This window comes from Melanaphis sacchari, unplaced genomic scaffold (assembly GCF_002803265.2).
Source record: "Melanaphis sacchari strain LSU unplaced genomic scaffold, SCAv2.0 Contig8_pilon_pilon, whole genome shotgun sequence".
NCBI lineage: Eukaryota > Metazoa > Arthropoda > Insecta > Hemiptera > Aphididae > Melanaphis > Melanaphis sacchari.
The window spans coordinates 3,676,417-3,698,001 of NW_020271635.1; the positions used below are offsets into that span (position 1 = coordinate 3,676,417).

General features: G+C 27.1%; 1 protein-coding gene across 3 annotated transcripts in view; it reads right to left on the reverse strand.

The window, feature by feature from the left end:
• Positions 1-21,585, reverse strand: part of LOC112602686 (triple functional domain protein) — a 112,952-nt gene that overhangs the window by 28,537 nt on the left and 62,830 nt on the right. For all 3 annotated transcript variants that reach the window (XM_025350894.1, XM_025350892.1, XM_025350893.1), the window contains exon 26: positions 13,125-13,359. In XM_025350894.1, coding sequence (XP_025206679.1) covers positions 13,125-13,359 — 235 coding nt within the window. The remainder of the gene's footprint in view (positions 1-13,124; positions 13,360-21,585) is intronic.

Consider the following 21,585-nt stretch of genomic DNA (forward strand, 5'->3'; position numbering starts at 1 on the left):
ATTCAGATCAAGGCCACGGAGGACCCTAATGACATTTTCAAACGCTAATAATGACCGCAGAGTGTTAACAACAGAGAAAGAGAATGATAAAGCGAAGAAGTAACATACCCGTTCAAAAAGCGATAACCGTGACTGGTACACAATGTTTTATAACATTCGATCAATTATATAGATAATATATTATAATATTTGAAGCCACGCGAAAATAACAATAATCATCATTGGTTCTAGGAGTAATAACACGAGCAATAATACATTAATAATATCTAGATAACTGTGCGGTCATAAAATAAATCAACGTTAGCAGGTAGATTGTTATACATAAATTCACAAGAAATTAATTGCACCTCAAATACATATTTTATGCATATACACATAAAATGTACAGCGCGGTCAGTCTCTTTTTATATACCGCCAAAAATAGCTAAATAATTGCAGATTGTCACGATTTAAGTATATATATATAATATAAAATGAAAGACAAATTAGTCTGTATATGTGTAACATGTAATAATAGTCTATAATATCGATAAGTCGATACAATAATAATATCATTTGTTTAGAACTAATAAATGTATAGAGCCAAGTTAAATAGAAAGATGACTGCATTAAATATCTTAGGTACATAACTTATGTTAGGTTTTGAGAATTAAAATATAAATTCGAAAAACGTATGGCTTTAATTAAGTCTAAAGAGTTCTACAGTTACCAATTATAAATATATTGACCATGATAAAATAAATTAAATTAAAATCAAAATTGGTTTACATTAAGTATGAGAAATGTGGATAGTCTTCTTTTAATAGTTAATTCGATACGATATCGATTTTTGAAAATATGATGTTGGCCATCCCTATTCACTATAGTAATATGCGTATAATCTGCACATACACACACATAAGATTACGCAAATTACGACATATCGATTTGGCGCGAGAATATAACAAAAATAATATAGAACGATATATGCCAAACGTCAATGAAAGGAATTATTTTTAAAAAAAAAAAAACGTGCGCGCCAACGTATACACTATACACATACTCACACATAAATATACAAATGAAAATTAGGGTCATCGTTAAATTTGTGGATATTCAGAATTTTGTAGTACATTTTTTGGGGCAATAAAAAATAAAAAAACTAATAAATGTCTTGTGGAAAAAGCAAAAAAGGTTGTGTCAGTCTGAAACACACGGTCGTATTGCAGAAATAGAATTTGGACAGTGGCCAGTAAAGTGGATGTGTGTGTATATACAAGAAATAACACGGAGATAGAAAAGGAGAAAAAAGACAAGAGACGCGTATGTGTTACCGCATAATACCATTATTATATTGTTTGAGCGTGTGCCGCGATGACCTAATTGGGATTTATTGAAGGAGTAAATCGAAATTCACAATGGAGATCAAGAACAAATTTATTAACCCATCATTAAATTAACAAAATACATACACAGGGGTTGAATTAAGATTATATAGCAATTTTATTCCTCAGGATCATGATAGTATAACATAATATGTCCAAATATTGATAACATACAAATCAATTATATTCAGTTCAGTGTTGTGGATAAAAAAAAAGTATTCTTATGCTATACAACTGTAATAATTACAGCTTTAATACTTCGTTTATAGTTAGTATATGTTATTACACAGTATATACTATATATACTTATACTTGTAAATACTGTATGAGGCATAATTAAAATAAGCACATATAATAATAATATGCAGTATTTATTAAATTATAATAAAATTGAAAAGTTGCGTTTATTAATATAAAAAGTAAATTAAGTGTTTTTCGCGTCATTAATATAATGTTACGGCATAATTAATACCGCGTATCATATAGTATATAGTATTTTAATAATTGCGACTAGATATAATGTCGTCAAGTCTTAATGAAATATTTTTTAACCGATTTTTTCAGACAAGTTCAAATTATGAAATAAAATCATATATTTTTCTACTATAAGCGTTGACGAATTTTACTTCCAAATGAAAATGTATTTTGAAAACGAAAAACCAACAAAACGCATAAAATGACCATGTAAACAACATCCATCATTCATTACATTTCACGATCCTAAACTTTTTTTTTAAGCAAAAGGCGTACTTTACAAAAACTATCTATCTTACATAAAATGTTATGAGTGATGTTTTCTTCGACCCGGCACGAACACAGTTAAGACGATTCGAACTTTCAGGTCAAGTCAAAATGTTCACTCTACTTTGAGGTTTATAACATGCGCGAATACGAGATAAAATATTATACATATATAATGTACAGTATACATATACGCCATCTCGTTCAAACAATCTATAGGAATTAGGTACCAGTGAATAATAAATTTGCACTTTAAAGTAGAAGTTTCTGCATACCAAACTATTGGCATTTCTACTCATTTTATTATTTTTTTTAACACTAACAAAAAAAGTGAAACGCAATAACTATTGAAAAATTCTCCTTAGAATATGATGAGATGACTTCATAAAATTTAATATATTATACACATTAGTTCGTTTCTAAGAAATTGTACATACCTATACGGGCTATACGTGATTCTCCCATTATCATATTTGAATTTAAAGTGTGATTTTAACCCAAGCGTAGAAATTAAAATATTACATTAAACATTTGTCTTACAATCATCACGAGCTTAGTTAACTTCAGAAGTCGTTAAAATAAAGGTATACTGATAATTTGATAAACTTCAATTCGGAATAACGTTAAGTCTTAAAAAAAAATTATATAATTTTTTTCTTTTTTTATAATAATCATTTAACTCAAATAAATAAATAAATAAATCGTTTTCTTAACTTATATTACGAATAAATATTGTATCATTGGATTGGATAAAGAACAAAATGAGCAATCGTCTAAACTTAAATACGGAACAAAAACTAACTATAAATTAAGTACCTATAGTTTATATAGCGAAAATACAACTACGGAACTTTAACCATTATTTATAAACAACGATTTTATGTTATTTTCATACAATAAAAATTTGATAAATTTATCGCACATCTAGCAATAGAAAACACCCCGAATAAAAAAGTTCTACAATGCCATTAGAAAATATAATGCGTGACAGTAAAGAAAAAGTTGGTGATAATTATTTAATAAGTATACCTTTTAAAAAGTTATTCATTTTTTCGAACGACCAAATAATAATTACAACAAAAATTGTGTTTAAAATATTATATGTAAAATATTGTGAGAAATATAATAATAACGACCGCGAAAATCACTGAATTCTACTAATGTAAATGAATAAAAAATATCGAAAAATTCACTGTGACACAATTAAGTAAAAAAATCATTGTAGCGCGATATACAGTGAGCCGACCGTCTAATGTTGTACTCTAGCATTGACTGACGTTTGGAGGTGAGGCACAATGATGATCTCTAATCGCATAAATATAACATTTTTAATACGACTAGTGGCTCTAATAACTGTAGTTCACAAACACAATTTATATTCGTCAATTCTGCTATGCAGTCTAATCAGAACAAACGAAACTAATATATTATAGATAGATTATTATAATATAGACTCGATATCAACAATTAAGAGAAAAGAATAAGAGAGTGATATAAAACATGGCATTTGTTATTTATATATATATATTTGACTAAATTCGTCAAAATCACAACAATTACCAAATTATTTTGTATCTACATAGATAGTATAGTTAAATACATACAAGAATTTCAATAGTTAAATATTCTGAATAGTGATGAATCATTGTTAAAAACTTATTTATATGATATGAACATAACACATAATAAAAATAAAGCTGTTGTCGGCTAATATTTGGAAAGCTAAATTTTAATAAGGGATTTTTATGGTTTTCCATAGGTGTCTAAAAACTGTGATACCAAAAATATGGATATTAAAACATGTTAATACATTATATAATATTTAGATCTCACATAATAATACGAAAACCAATAGATATATCGCATAAAAGAATAAAATCAAATAAAATATAAAATTTAGTGTAATAAGTTTATCGTTACACAGCATTTCAAGTTATCCTTACATAAATATAAACCCGACATCTGCAAACTGCAAGTTACACAAACCTAATAGTTACATAAATCGTTAAAATAGTACTTGATATTTTTATTATATCGTTTATATTTTCTTATATATAATGTACCTACATACTTGCAATACAAAATAAGGTATTTAACTTAACATAATATACCTATCGATACAATATATTATAAATAATAAAATAACATGTATCATCAATACGATTACGTTATACGGATTTAACTGAAACTACGCGTTTACCATCATATAGAACACAAGTATTAAAATTCAACAGATATATGCGTTTTATTTGAGAATACCAAGCATACAAACTATATACAATTCATAAACGTATCAACGAGAATTGGACGGACGAAGATTGCGACGTCAAAGCGATAAAACGTTTCCCTTTATACTTATTACTACGTCATACACATTAGCACACAGATGTGACTTATATATTATTATGTACATCGTTTAGCTCGTATACATAAATATTTTCTTTTATTCGTAATTTATATGGTACCCCTTTTCAAATTATATGACAATCTTAAATTTAAAAAAAAAAACTTTGACTTATATCAAATTTCTAAATAAACATTTCGTATCCGAAATGAGATACTATTTAATATCGATCACCTTGCACATACAATAAATATTGGTAATTAAAATAATATTATCTATATAACAATATATAACATATTGCGTTTTGTCGCTTTTATGCAAAATTAGTGCACAGGGGAGGGAAAAGCTGCATACCTTGCGTAAGTGATTTTGCCGTACGTTTGTGGAAAACGCGTGGTAAAGAAACCTAATATTTCATCATAAAAATTAAAATTAATAGGACTTGCACGAATTTCCTATACCGTTTATATTCAAGTAATTTTTAGTATAAAATAAAAACATTACCACGCAATAGTAATGACGTTTTTAAAGAAATAATTTGATTTCTTAACTGAATGATCATCGCCCTAATGGTATTATTCTTGCCCGCTCGAAAATGTTTTTAACAAAAAAAAATGTATTGACCGATTTAAAATACGTCTAATCATAACAATGTACGCGAGTTCTTAATCGAATTATTATACTTTTTTAAATAACACGTCAGACTCGTGTTCCGAAGCAGAACACTTTTCTGAGATTTCCTCCAATGTATACAAAAATCGAATTACTTTGGACTAGAAGTCAATATTAATTACAAAGCTATAATCTTATAATTTATTTCGAAAACACACGTGATTATCCAGGCAATTATTGTTAAATCATAAATAATCACAGTGCGTGGACGGGAGGAGGCGTTTACACCGTGCAAGATCCCACCACCGGTCACCGACACGCAAATGCGTTACAAGCGATCGCGAGGGGCGAGCGCGTAGTGTGCTTGCGAAATAATAATGTAATCGCACGGCGACGGCCGGCTGCAGAGGCTCAACGATACCGTCGTTGTAACCGGCTGAAAACGACGGTTCACGATGTCGTTATACGGCCAGCCGTCTCGGAAGCGTCGCGCCGTCGGTAACGGCGCCGGAAGCGATACACGTCGCGCCGCCAAGAGCACGCCGCCGCGCGCAGCCGTACGGCGTTTCATCGACGCGGTTGTTCCATCGATTTGACTGCGGCCGCAATGCAGCCTCCGTCGCCCCTACCGCTATCTTCTCAACCACCCACCGCAATGACCCTGACCTTCGGCCACATTTCATCTCGCCTCTCTCTATATTATCCCTTTGCCAACACGTCCGAAACCCGATTAGTTTGTAAATTCCAAAAAAAAAAAAAAAAAAAAAAAAAAACAAACAAACAAACAAACAAACAATATTATCGTTTCAACGGCGGCGTTCGGTGGTTACAGAGAATATCGGGATATCGTCATTAATCGTACGTACTGCCGTCCGTTGTTACGATTATACAGGCAAATGCAGAAGAATAAGTCGCTAATTCACGCTACTTTCTGGCAAGCGCGTCATCGCACGATGTGCAAGACATAATAATATATTATATTATATACTACGAAACGACCAACGGATGTCCGAAATACCCACACGCGATATACAGAGATTATTTTGTTGCGAAATGCATTTTTAAATTCTTTTTTTTCTTTTGGCATATTATTTTCTACGATGTTGCCCGATAGCGTATTAAATAAATATCGCCCTGTATACAGTTGTACGATAATGTAAACAGTCCTAAATCAATCCGTCGTGCGTATCATCGATGATGTGGCTATGAAAAGTTTACATTTCAACAACAACAACAACAACAACAACGAAGACGACGACAGTGACAATTATAGCAATATCACAATTAAAGCGATATATTAAGTCCACGATAAATTTATTTTTTTAAACAACGATCGTACAACTAAAAATATAAATTCACCACGCACGAACAAAATATATCATACATAGATTGTTTACGTATTTATAATACTTTTATTTTTGCGACGATTGTATATTTAAAAAAAATAATATTGTTTAGGTATTTATTTCTGTAATTATTAATTTTACTCCTTGAATGTAATTCATAAATCATAATCAATTATTTTAATCACTAATTACTCAATAGCAATATTACTAGGTTAACTCACTACAATCCATAGAAATCTAATTAAAATTTAAAATAAGTCCACTTCATCCCTATAGTTTTATTATCCCAATTAAATAGGTACTGCATAAATAAAATATTATGTTTAGTTACTACTATTTACAACCATTACGATACTATAGTTGAGAATTTGAACTCGTGATCTTTATGCTAATATAGATACTGAAATCAAAAGTATATTCCATCTATATTTGTTTTAATCATAAAATAAGTCACCGAAGTTTTCAAAAACTATTTGAAAAATATTATTACAAAAATAACTTCCGCCTGGCGCTTACGCAGAGGATAAATATATCATGGACAAAAAAAACCAATAAAATTATGCATTTTCCTTATAAATCTGTTATTCAATAATTTGAATGTATTTATAAACATGACATGACGAAAACCTTAATGATAGCTATACATACTATACTTAACAACTAATTTGGTACATTTTAGATGGATCATGGATATCTATTTTATAATATTTTGAAAACTTAAGATAATTATAATGTTCCTGGAATAAAATCACGATTTGGAAATGGTAATTGCATATTTTTATTAGATTACGTAAAACATGGCAGAGATAAATTATTATATTAGTAAATAAAAATATACATAAAAATAAGAAATTTAATTGTGCCTGTTTTTACACATTAAGGGATTTGTGCGTGTTTTAAGGATTTAGCTTTTTTAATAGGAAAATAAACTCAAGGGTTTTTTCATATTATTTTATAAATAAGTTGACAAGAATAAAAAAAATTTAACTTTCATCAACTGATTAAAAATGTAAAAAGATTACCTTACTATCAAACAATTAATATTATAAAGTTTGGTTTAAACGTACAGAAAATATATTGGTTAACATTTTTTGAAAACTTTTTAACAAGTTCAACCTATCATATTACAAATAGAAAAATAAATTACCAAAATTTATATAACTAAATAATAAAAATACTTAAAAACAAAGGCTTATATTTTATACTCAAAATCGTTTTTTTATAAGTATTGATTTATTAACAAATTCGAATTCAACACATCCTATGAAAAATTATATTTGAAACCTACTACATGCACAACCAAGTGTGACTTTCCTGGATTTTTCATTTTAATTTAATTAAAAATTATTAACAAACAGTTTTACATTTTAAAGTAGTATAATAACTAGGTAGGAAAAATAGCGTCCCCATCGCCCGGTGCATCTTAATAAATGCGCTGCAATAGCCCTACCCTGACCTTAATTGGTTGGGGCAGTCTGGTCCTCCGGGTTGGGGGTTACTACATTGGGTCAATCACCCATCCAGAATAAAAAAACACCAAAAAACAAGCCTCGGATATGGACTGATAAAATGGATAAAGAAATGGGCCAGGAAACGGAATGAAATTGGGATCATGGAACGTTAGAACTTTAAATATACCGGGTGCATTGCAATATTTTTTAGATACAGTTAAATCATATAAAATACAATTATTAGCCTTACAGTGGCAGCGATGGACCTACATGGCTACATGGACCGCTAAGCTATTGAGAAGAAGAAGAAAATTATAACTACTATTAGATAGGACTCAAATCGACGCATTATGTATTCGTGTTATTTTTTTGACCTCAGGCAATAAATGACAAAATTTCATTCAGCAGAACTAGTTTTTTATTGATATTTTAATTAAATGAGTTATTAGGTTATTACTATGTAAAAATATTACAATTTCAATATATTTATCATACTATAAAATTTTACACCGACATCGATCTTCAAAGGTGTAAAATTTGCTGGAATCAGTTTTAATAGGACCAATACTATTAATACTACACAAAAATTTAGATAAGTTTGACTAACGCAATTATATGGAGTATGTATATTTTTTTACACGAAACAGATACTGTAAAGATAATAATGTTATTTATGTACTTCGCGTAAACGACCTCTTACTTTCAGAAATATCAGTAGTATTGGTATTGGAATAGAGATGGTTGTGCAAACCGTATTCTATTTTATGTGTGTGTGTGTACAAAATAAATTATTATCTATAAAACGCACTGTTATTATAATTCGGTTAGCGCGGTTAAAGTTAACGATCGAAAATCATAAAAATAAACGACACAATATTATTATTGCTGTTTTTAGATAAAATATTAAAATATTTAGGTACGTAACATAAAAATTTAACCACTATAATATTTACGAAGGTCAGGATAAAATGTTAAACATTTTACTTCTATGAAAAGTTTAAGAGTCCACGAATCTCGCAACTATACACTTTTTTTTCTCGTTGAGGGTAGTAGTGACTGTCAACAGTGTCAACTTCTACATTTGTCACAATCTTTTATTCAGAAATTTACCCCTTCGTAGAATCCTTTCACTCGTTCAAACGTTCACTACGCCAAAGCTTACCAAAATCGGTAAGTGTGCCCTAGTTACTGAAGTAACGATACTGAATACATATTATAATGTAGTGCATTCAAGTACCACGGCAGTGATGCGACACATTTTATAAGCCGGCTTATAAGGTCCTCCCCCATATCAATTCTATACAAGATGCAGCGATGTCATATCTACATAGATTCAATACCGAATATTATAAATAAAATAAAAAAATTAAATTTCATATTAAATTTTGAGTACAAAGTGAAGATTTAACATTGAACATTTCGTCTTTATTAGTTTTACTATAACAATATTTAATATTGGCAGTAGTGCAAGTTAAATAGTTTAATTTCGACATTTCAAAAATACGATTTAGGCAATTTTATATTTTACTCCTGTTGCAACAACACAGGTTGACAGTGAAAAATAAATTTAAGTAAAACTTTTTATTCATCTTATCGTCGTGATTGTATATTTACCCGATTATTTTCATTCATTATATTATTTTATTTATTATTAATTATTATCATTCATTCACAAACAATACACCCACCGATACTCAATAACTAACTGTTCACTGTTATAATATTTTAATTATCATTAGCGTAATATACATGTATATATAGACATTGTGCGGGCAGTAGTTATAGAATATAAATTTAATAATAGGTACATTATGCAGCAGCGGGGGTTATGCAAAAAAAAATCGTACTCATAGAATCGTTATACAATATTAGTGCACCCCATGGAATGTCTGAGAATAGTGTAATATATTAGTAATAGTAAACTACTATTTAGTATACTAAATCTTCTTAGGAGAATGGATCACAGGAGTAAGATTAGAACTTGGAATACGGCGAGCTCGAACAATTATGTTTACGACGACGTCATACTGCTGACTATTAGGATAAGAAATAAACGTGGCAATAGCTTATAGTCAATACGATTTTAATTAGAGCAGATTTTACTACAATTTTAAACTACATTATATTACTTGAATATGAATTTGGTTGTGCAATGATTGGATGGGGTCAACATAGGACGTACTTGTATCTATCTAACCTATAATCTATCATATCCTATCCTAGAATCATACAAGTGACAATGCCGATGCCCAATATCGGGTTAATCAATGTCGTTACTTATTATCAATGTATGTGACTGAGAATGTATTTATAACCGTGACACATTGAGAATTGAGATTCATTTCTTGACAGTTTGCACAGACTGCATGATTAATAAATGTGACATAAAAATGTATATAAATGTATATAAAAGACTATAACCTCTTACATAAATTACTAGAGGGTATGACGGTTCTTTCGTACTCCACGTATAACTGTACACGTACTTGCAGGAACAAAATTGATAGCGAAAAATAATGTATTAAGTTAAATTTAAAGTTTTAATTCGGATTCTATATAATAAACGATAATATTTCTACAGATATAAATATATAATTTATATCGAAAGTTGAAAAGCTTGAGGACATTTTTTCATGGAGGTTTTTAAGACATTTAGTAAAATGTAGAAATATATTAATTAATAAAAAAAAATATTTACGAAATTTAAACAAGCGAAACTATTTAATGACAGAAAAATAAATTATTATTATTTATTATAATAAAGCGATCTACATGCGAAAACTAAAAAATTAAATACTTGCCTATACCCAGTTATTGAAAAAAATAATAAGACGATACAATAACTTCACTATTTAAAATTCAATTTACCTTTTACACGATACACCTGGCTAACATTAAAATCATTCTGTCTGTAAGTATTCACTTTTTTATGGGTAAAATATTTAAAACTGATATTACAATTCATACACGAAAAGCTAACGCGTTTTCGACCTTTGTTCGATCGATTTACAACGTAAACGTAAACTATTGAATACATTTGATACTAAAGTTACCGCACTCGGGCACTGCACAACGGACAATCGTTATTATCAGTTCTCATGTGAAGTTATAATCGGAAACATAATTTGGAATTTTAATTCACACACACTGTTTACAAATATAAACTATTAGGTAAACGACACTGAGAAATTCCGTTCTATTTAATCTGCGGTTTTAAAATCACAACAATCTAACGCTGCCACAGTTATGTGGCGGCGACATTTAGCGTTATTACAATAAATAAGATAGCCGAATACCATGAAATACGATCAAATTAGCCATAAGATAATAAATTAAAATCACAAAAAAAAAATATTCAATCGTATTTGCTAAAGAATCTGAAATAAAAAACTTGGCAGAATATACACGACGGCATGATTTCCAAAATTATCTTACTTAGTACTCGGTTTAAGTCAAAACGTGGGAACAGTTTATTTTTAAAATTATCTAATAATAAATATTTTTAATGTCAAAAAATGTAAAATAATGAACGTTTAAGGTTAAAAAAAAATAATAAAACGTACAAATCTTGGACTCATGAATTATTTAATAAAACGACTGATGAATAAAATACTGAACTTATAAACCACAGTTATTTATATATTTATATATTAGCAACGATACTCGAGTCTGGAATAGATTTTCTGTTTTCGTAATTTCAAATTAAACTACGAAATATTTTTATTTTTAAAATATAATCTCGTGTAAGAAAATATATGATTATTAATTCTCGATGATACGATATCGGATATTGTGAAAATAACAAATTACAAAATATAAGCAATAAATTATTATTAATATTTTTGATTCTCTTTGGATAGGTATCTATAAAAATAAAAATTATAAAATCCATGGGATAAAAGGACATGGGTCGCGCCGGTCCGGGAATAATTTTAAATTTCATTGTAGAAACTTTTTATGTTTGTTTTCTTTTTTTCATAAAAACATTCACCATACGTGGTTACTAATTAATAACGCCTTTTCGCACTTATACAAAAACATTGATTATTAATGAAAAAGACAAACAACTTCTAGTGGTATGCAATCATGCATTTAATGAGTCAATATTACTTTGACAATATTAACTAAAAATAATAATTAGATATTGTAATTTGTAAAGGATAAATTACGAAATATGCCCGTTATATTTATGTACTTAAAATGTATAAATTTGATTTAAGTTCATTTTAAATCAGTTATATGGATACTTAGTTAAAGTCCTCTTTGTACACTAGTTATAATTTACAAATATAAACTCAACACATATTAATACGAAGTAACTCAAAAATATAGTAAGCGTTATATGATTATTGATAATCATTCAACAAATCGGATTTATTTATTTATTTGGATTTATTCGACAACTGTTTCAAACTCATTTATATTTTCAGCACTTATATTGTATGAATAGCAACAATAATTATAATATGTATAAAATATTTATAATAATAATTGCAATAATTTTACGATATTCTGAATAAATTGTATACAATTATGTATATATATATATATGAACTTAAACTATATGGAACTTGATGTATTATCATACATAAAAATCATAGTCATTGTTTAAATGTTGTATTATAATATACACGTCTTGTGCAGCATAGATAAGTATTCTTATCAGTCAGTTATAAAACAAGTCATAGTATATAGTAGGTATATACCATAGCGTAATAGCGTAGGTATAATATGTGATTCAAATATGTCGTGGAAATGATGATGTCCTCATCACTACACATAGACCGGCCAAGAAAAAACGTTAACCGAATTACATATACGGTTCAAATATCATGTTACTTACTACAAGGCCTACTTCAGTATGAATATATATATATATAACACATAAGTAACGGGTATTATAAAAATGAATAAATAGGGAGCTTAACATAAAATATGCACCGATAAGCCATATACGTTTAAATTAATATTATAGGTACTTGAGCATTTAAAAAAACTATCAAGCCTAAATATTTAAATTATTGTAGGTATGAATATCACTACTTTAAAATATTTAAAGTACATAACACCTAAATTAATTATAATATGTGATATAAATGTATCAATTTATTATTAAAATAGCATCCCGGTAAATTTGTTTAACCTACCAAATAACTTTCACATTTTATAACTACTTCTCATCACAACTTTTCATATTGTATAGAATCTATACTATAGATATACATAATTAATATTATATCTGTCATAATATAGTGGTTTTTCATACCTGTCGCCTGCGGTGACTTGAGTGACGGTGGTTGTTTAAGTGACGGTGGTTGCTTAAGTACGATATGTGGCACCATTCCTTCGGTGCAGTCGGACGGTACGCGCACTAAAACCATTTCGCTCGTACCGCCGCAATAGTCTAGGAGCTCTACCTGCTGACCTTTGGAAACGGTCACCTGGCCGGCGGCCGTTGCCGTAAAGTCTGCGATCACCCAAGTCATCTCCACGCCAGAGTTCTGTAAACAAAAACCATATATTAAAGTCAATAGTGAAAACAAAATAAAAAAAATAGAAACCTAAATCTCATTACACAATGTTATCATGTATTTAAGTTAATTAGGTATTCAAGTCCATTTTTTTTTTTTTTTATTATTATTATTATATATATTTTAAACTTCAACAGAAATGGTTATTAGCCTCAAGCCTTGTAGTCAGATCAAACATTTCCTTATATATTTAGAAGTTTCAGAAGTAAATTAAGTTACTTATCATTTTATATATATAATACATAAAATTAGTATAAATATAACAATTATGATTTATTATTTACTGGTTATTTTGTAAAAATTGATAACGGCTTTAGACAAATAATTTTCCAGTAGTTTTCCAATAAGTACCTATCCTAAAATAAGAATTTCAAAACTATAAACATAGAATACCTACATTAATTTTACCTCTATTATAAGCAACCCTTAACAAAACTAAAGGTTGCAGAGGAAGTCGGAAAAATTACGCTTTTATATGTTACTGTTTAGCAATTATTACGCTCACTAATTACCTACACCTGCCCTATCTGGGGTAATTATTCAACAATATACTTAAGAAAAATACAAATTTTCCAAAACAAAATAATAAGAATAATAACAAACGCACCATGGTTCATACGTAACGAAAATCTACATAAAGACTTCTAAATCATTAAAATTCAAGATCATTTAAAAGCCCTTACTGCAAATTTCCATAGTTTACTCCACAAATCAACTGGCTCACTACACTTCAATTTACACATACGTCCACCACCTCAAAAACGTCTAAAACACGATCGACCGCATGACCTTATTCGTTAATTATTATTAAGTAAATATTAAACTATGATGTAATTATATTCTTCATCCGCATGTCTGACCAACCTTAACTTATTACTATTGTTATTATCGCTATTATTACTATTTATAATTATTATCATGTTAAAATAGTCAAAAATAAATGTTACTGATTATCCATATATATAGATAGCCTTATAGGCTAAGAATATCTTATTAAATTAATATAAAAATAAAAAAATTATTAAAAAAAATACGTTACTGTAGTTAAGAACGGATTTTTATGAAAATAAATTTAGCTACTACCAAAACTCTTCAGTTGCATAAGAATAACACTGTTATAATAAAATAGATACATATAGGTAAATACTAAATACAGTTTACAGCAAGAACAACACTAGGAGTTTACAGCAGTACATGTAATGGCATAATTTTGTAGGGGATAAGTAAAAAGAATACTCAAAAAAATCCCATTATTTTTAATCCGGCTGTCAAACTGTATCTCCCAAAAAGACAAACAAATTAAAAACTTAAATAAAAATATATTTAATCATAAAAAATTTTTTTTTTTGCTCATGTAAAAACATTATTCTATAGTTTTTAATTATATTTGACTCTTGTTTAAGTATTGTAATTGTACATTATGAATTGTATATTGTTTATTAAATATATAATAATATACCACGTCAATTTCAGTGGCTAAATAGAGGAATTATATATATACAATGTATAAACTAATATATATTATACATTGTAAAAAGCAAAAACTATGAAAATAAACATTGATCATTTGTAAAGGTGCCAGTCAACATTTTATCTCTTGTCTATAGTAATGCTAGAAAAGCTACTAGAGGCTTATAAATTACAGTACACTAACTGAAATAGAATATATAAATATTAATGGAATACGTCGCATACGGACTTTTAGATCGCAGATGACATTACTTAATACGCCACAAGCATCAGGTGAAATTATGTACAGTACATAACGAAGGGATATAATACTAGAAAGTATATATTAATAATATTAATATAATAATGACAATGTTCATCAGGTTGAAACAAATACGGTTTTATGTAGTCAAAGGGATTTTAAAACGAGTCAAGTGCATAAATATATATACATATAATGTAGGACCTACATTCTAGATAGTAGTTACGAGCTACACACTGAACACCTGTGCAGCAAAATCATGAACGTTTGCAACGATAGCATCCTATACTATAATACATAACGCTCACGTAACATATATTATTATATTATATTATTATATCATGTTCGTGTATATACATTATACAACAACATAAAACTGTACAAAAAAGGATATCGTATATAAAATAAAATAAATTACTACATGACGAGAAGATATAGAGCAACGCTAGAATGCATTTTTTTTTTATACACAACTTATATACTTATACATATTATCAAATAAATAAAGTATACGCATGTAGCTAGCTGCTGACACACGAATATCTAATACATGTGAATGAATACCAGGCTACGCAGCATTATATTCATCGGAATTTTCGCCGATTTTAATACAAGCCGATCCAGCTGCACAATTATATATACATTTGTTGCATATACAAATAATGAAAGATTCTCTTAATATTCGATTAGTATATCGTATAATATAATATATAATTAAATATATACTTATAATTGAATGAAACTAGAATCAATTTAATATCGTCTTCGTATATAGGTATAACAATAACGGTTAAATCCGTACATTTAAACAACGTTAGTATATGAATAAACAAATTTTCATGTTCATTACATTTTATTAACTTGTAAAATTATTATCTAATCCAAATGCGTTTACATTATTTAAAAAAAAAATAAAAGGTATTATTATATTATACCTATAATATAAATTGTATGCATAGATGCAATGGCACTTCGATAGCATTCCATGGCTAAATTATATGATACATTATTATATACAATTTCATGATTTACATATCTAAATATACAAGAACAATTAAAATATATATACATAATATTGATACGACGCAATAATAACCACTAATAGAATCGATTAAATATCGGTTTAATAAAAAAATTAATTAAGTGCACACTAAATTAATATTATGCACTTAACATCAATAAATACGAATTAAATCATCATACACATAAACGCATATACCACCAACTTTACAGCGACTATTTCTTATCTACTAATAAGATGACATTTGATCCTGCTGATATATTATATGTATAATATTGAGGCTATGTATTATACAATATTATAATCGAGTTTATGAAAGAAAATTTAAGATGATGCAAATTTTTTAAGCTCTTTTTATTTAAAAAGCAATAAAATATCTACGCAGAATTATTCAAGAGCACGAGTTATCCTATACTATTTAACAACTATTAACAGCCAATTATCAAGAGGTAATTTTTTGTTTCAAAAGTAGAAACGCTAAAAATAAAATTAGGAATATTCTTACATATATATTCTGTTTTACAATACCGTTAAGTTTTCTATTAAATTACAAAATGTTATAATTTATGTACAATATAAACATAACAAAATATTTATTAAAATAAAAAATTGTTTTTATACTTAATAAATGAAAAATTCTATAAAATTATATAACGCTGATATAGAAAACCACCAAGGGGGAAATAGGACAGTTAAATTTCAACTTGGGCCGTGGGAGTTGTAAACAAATTACGAGTTCTTCAACTGCAGTAATAAATATTTCAAAAGTTTAATCCGATTGTTTGCCAAACATAACAAAAATATAGTCTGTTTGGTTAAACGTTATATAAACTGAACACTAAAATAATAACGAATAATATGCGAAGAAATTGTTATTATTATCATTACCAATTTTTTTTTTTTTTATGAATAAAATACTAAATATTATATACAATTTTCACGAACCATTATGCAGATAACAAAATATGCATAACGGAATTTTAAACTACATTACCCCTTTAATTTCAGAAGAATGAAATGAAGCGATGAATGTATTGATTTTACAATGATATGTGTATGTTTTTTTTTTCATTATTATTGATACCATTTTTCGTTACTTCTTGAGGCAGTAAAAATGCTTTAATTTTCAATTTTAGAGGTGGTTTTTGATAGTGGTTTAGATCTTATTGGTATTTTGATTAAATATATTCATTATTTCAAAAACATTATTAATAGGAAAATGAAACTTTTATGTAAATTATGAACTTTACTATACACAATGAAATTTAAAAAATATAAATATCAATTATAAACAATACTTATTAATACCATGAATATATTAACATTTTTTTACAATTAACTGAAATTTAATAAAAATTAATAACAACAGTAATAAAACATGATATAAATACACATTTTTATTATAAAATATTAATAATATTAAGAAATACCAATATATTTAGTAAAAATTAAATTAAGCAACTGTAATACTAAAAATAAAATAAAAAGGTAGGCGAATGAATACGGCTCTGTTGTACATTAGGTGTAGAATTCACTACTGTATAATAAGGAAAATTTTGAGAAGAGATGATCTGTCAGCCTATATCACTATTCACTACTAAGTATATTTCATATATATATATTTTATATGCATTAAAAAACCATTATAAAGACTATTTAATTTACTTTATTATGTAATTTAAATTTCAACTATTTATAAAAAATAATTACGTTGGTATAATATTTAGTTACTATATGAACTATTTTTGAGAAAAATTGAACTAAACTTTAAACTAGAACTATAAAAATTGAATAATTCATAAAAAAATTTCCACGAGGTATTTTTAATTTTAATAATTTTGTAAAAATATTGACTCCAAATGCAAAAAAAAAAATTATATTAAAAAAAACTTAGATGAGATCTTGTGTAAAATTTTAACCCAGCAAATAATTTTTTATTCACATCTATAGCTCAAAAATAGTCAAAATATTTACTTTTAAAATTAAACCATATGAGTATACAAAATGATACCATAAATATTAAATGAAAATTTCATATTACTAAAATTGTTCGTTTTTTAATTATAATAAATTAGAAATTAATTTTGTAAAAACTGATATAGTGTAAAATTTCTTACTTTTCCTTTATTCGTTTTTTTTTTTTTTTTATTATTATCATCATTATTTTTATTATTATTATTATTATTATTACGAGCTATTTTTTTACTGTTTATCTTTAAAGTAACAATTAAATCCAATTTGTTACCAAAAACTACCACTAAAATTGAAAATCAAATCATTTTTAATGGTCTAAGTGGTGATGACAAACAGAAAAAACACACTCATCATTGTACAATCAATACATTTATCACTTCTCTCAAATTTTAATAGCAATATCAGAAAAAAACACAAATTATGAAATATACCGTAAAATATATATAGTGATTACTGATTAGTATTTGTTCAGAATAAATAATTTTATGCATAAGTACAATGATACTCGTATATCCATTAAATCAAAATTTAGTATAACTATTACAGCTACTGCCCCCCCCTGAATCCACGCCTGCTCTCATCAATCACTCTTTCTTGCCTATATCCATTAGGGTGAACCTTATTTATCAATATCAATATTTCTCTAGTCTCGCCCACTTAATTTGTGTATATATCCACATATTCCTTTGATCATTTATTTTTAAAATTATCGCGCAATAAATAAAAATTGAAAGATATTTTAAATTTTTAGAAACATAATGCTCAGTTAATGTGTTTTTTTTTTATACAGCAATTTACAAAAAATTAATCATATAAACTAAATATAAATAATAATAAACCTATACTTATCATAAACATTGATTACTTCATAAAATAAGTTACAAAAAAATTAAAACCTAATCGATTCAATATACGTAATACATACTTTATAACGTCATTTGCCAATACTCCGGCATAATACTATAAATATGTATAAAATTCATAAAAAAAAATACTATACTTCGAGGTAAATGGATACTCGTAAGTAAACAATTATTTTTTGTTATCTAAGTATATGAATAAAAAAACTTTCATGGATAACACACATTATGAAATTACAGCACGATAAGGTTACAACTTTTCATTATCTAGGTTTGTACACAATACAGTTATAAATACAGTTATTTAATCGTGTAAGTTTCATAAAAAATTTATCATTATACAGGCTGATTCACTAAGCATGCTTATTCCCATTCTTCAATTTAATAATTTACTTATTCAAATTCTAACTATAGAAATAAATAAATAACAACCATACTATCAAATGTTTAAGATTTTTTAATACTACTTAAGAAATGTCCTGTACAAACTTCAGTTTTTAAAATAGAACTTCTTTTTTAATTAATACTATTTATTAGATATTTTTATAAAAAAATTTGAACGAGTATAAAAATTCTTTAGTTATTAAATTCTTTATACTAAATGTAAAAATATTCACATATTATAAATGTTGATAGATTAATTTAAATTATCAAAATAAATAAATAGTATATAGGTATAACATTAGAATGTAAATACTTTATATTTTAGATCTATTTTATCCCTACTACAAAAATTAATAACTTTAAAACTACTTTTTATAATTTTGAATTTGATACGTGAATATTTTCAAAAATATTATACGCTAAATAATTTACAGTAAGAAGTAGATTTTTTCATTTAAAAAACGGAAGTTTGATCATCACAGAATATTTCTTAAGTACTCGTAACATAACAAATTTTCAGAATTTATAATAAGAATTTAATTTCGTTTTAATTTAAGTATATTTGAAAATTCCAAAAACAACATTTTAAGTAAATACGCAATATTAGACACAAAAAAGGTCATAAACATGTTTGGCATATTATCCTATATAAATTCATGTTTTTAATTTATATTTTGTAACTTTAGTATATACCTACCTAAGTTAATTTTTTAATAAATTAAACGATGAAAATTAGAAAAAAATGTTTACGAGTAGAATCGCTATCTATTATTGTCTAAACACTAATAATACCATGACGGCAATAGAAATCTCAAAGTACTAATATACATAAATTATGATGTATGTATACAATGTTAACGTAACAAATAGATTGTACCTATCAAGTCAGATCATATAAAATTCTAAATGTTTTGTTATAAAAGACATAAACATTCATTAAAAGCTTTTTTTTATTCTATCTATATATATTTTAGGTTTTAACAACAATGGTTAATAAACAGCCTGTAATTTGTTTTTACTATGGAGGAGAGTACTGTTTTGGGACACGTGTATATGTGGCGAGGATTTGATACTAAAAACACGAATTGGATTGGTCACCCATCCAAGAGCTAACAACACTGGCCGATGCTTGACCTCAGAACACATTAGGGGCTAAAGCTACACGGTGCCATACCAGGCTATATTAAAAGCATTTTTTTGTGCAGTTTGCTCATAATTATTTTATAACTTGATAATAACCTAATGAATTTAGGTACAACACACGGTAAAAAATAACTAACTCAAATTTCTGGATTTATTCAAAATCAGAAATAATTTATTGATGTCATCGTTCATTTATATTGGCTATCAAACCAAAGAAATTAGATATACGTAAAAAGTGTTAATTAGCTATCTCAAATTGTAATAATATTTACAAGAATCTAATCTTTCGGTAGGGTGATTTCACATAAATTGAACAATCAATAAATAAATGTTATTATAACTTATTTTAAGAAAAAATTAAAAAGTTAATTTAATGAAAAATTAATCAATGATTAATTTAGTTCATGTGTTTGAATATAACTTATCTAAATATTATCAGTTTTACCGTAGACCAACAAAAAATAATTACAATAATAATTATAATGAAAATTATTGTGGACGGTGATTAAAATAAGAGGGGTACTCCATCAAAGTTTTGGTAAAAAAAATAATGTAATATTAAAAAAATGAACAAAAGGCACGCGATTATTATGTGTTAGCCATATATAGGTACATTTGCGCGTGTAGAACACGCCCAATCCATACACTTTTTGTTAAAAATATTAATTTTTATTCGTCATAGTAGTCATACCCTGATTTATACATAGGTACACCACGAAAACGTAGGAGCAATTATTTAATTTTAAGATTTTGTAAACCAAAATTATAAAAGTCACGATAAATTGATATCGTAAAAGAAAAATTATAAGATTGAAGAAAACAATATAACGATAGAACTTCGCCAAAAAAAAAAATATATTAATATACATGTGCATATGAAATGTCATTCGTTTGATAAATTGAGACTTGATACTAAAATTTCGACAAAAAAATCAAATATTGAGTATCATCATTTTTTCTATTGCATAGATACCTCCTACAAAAGATGTACAATATTAATTTGGTCGATTTTTATAACTTCCTGCGATCGACTGTACAATAAATACAACGAGATACCCATGCTGCAAAGGTACGACGATGATTAGACTCTGTTCGTAAAAAAA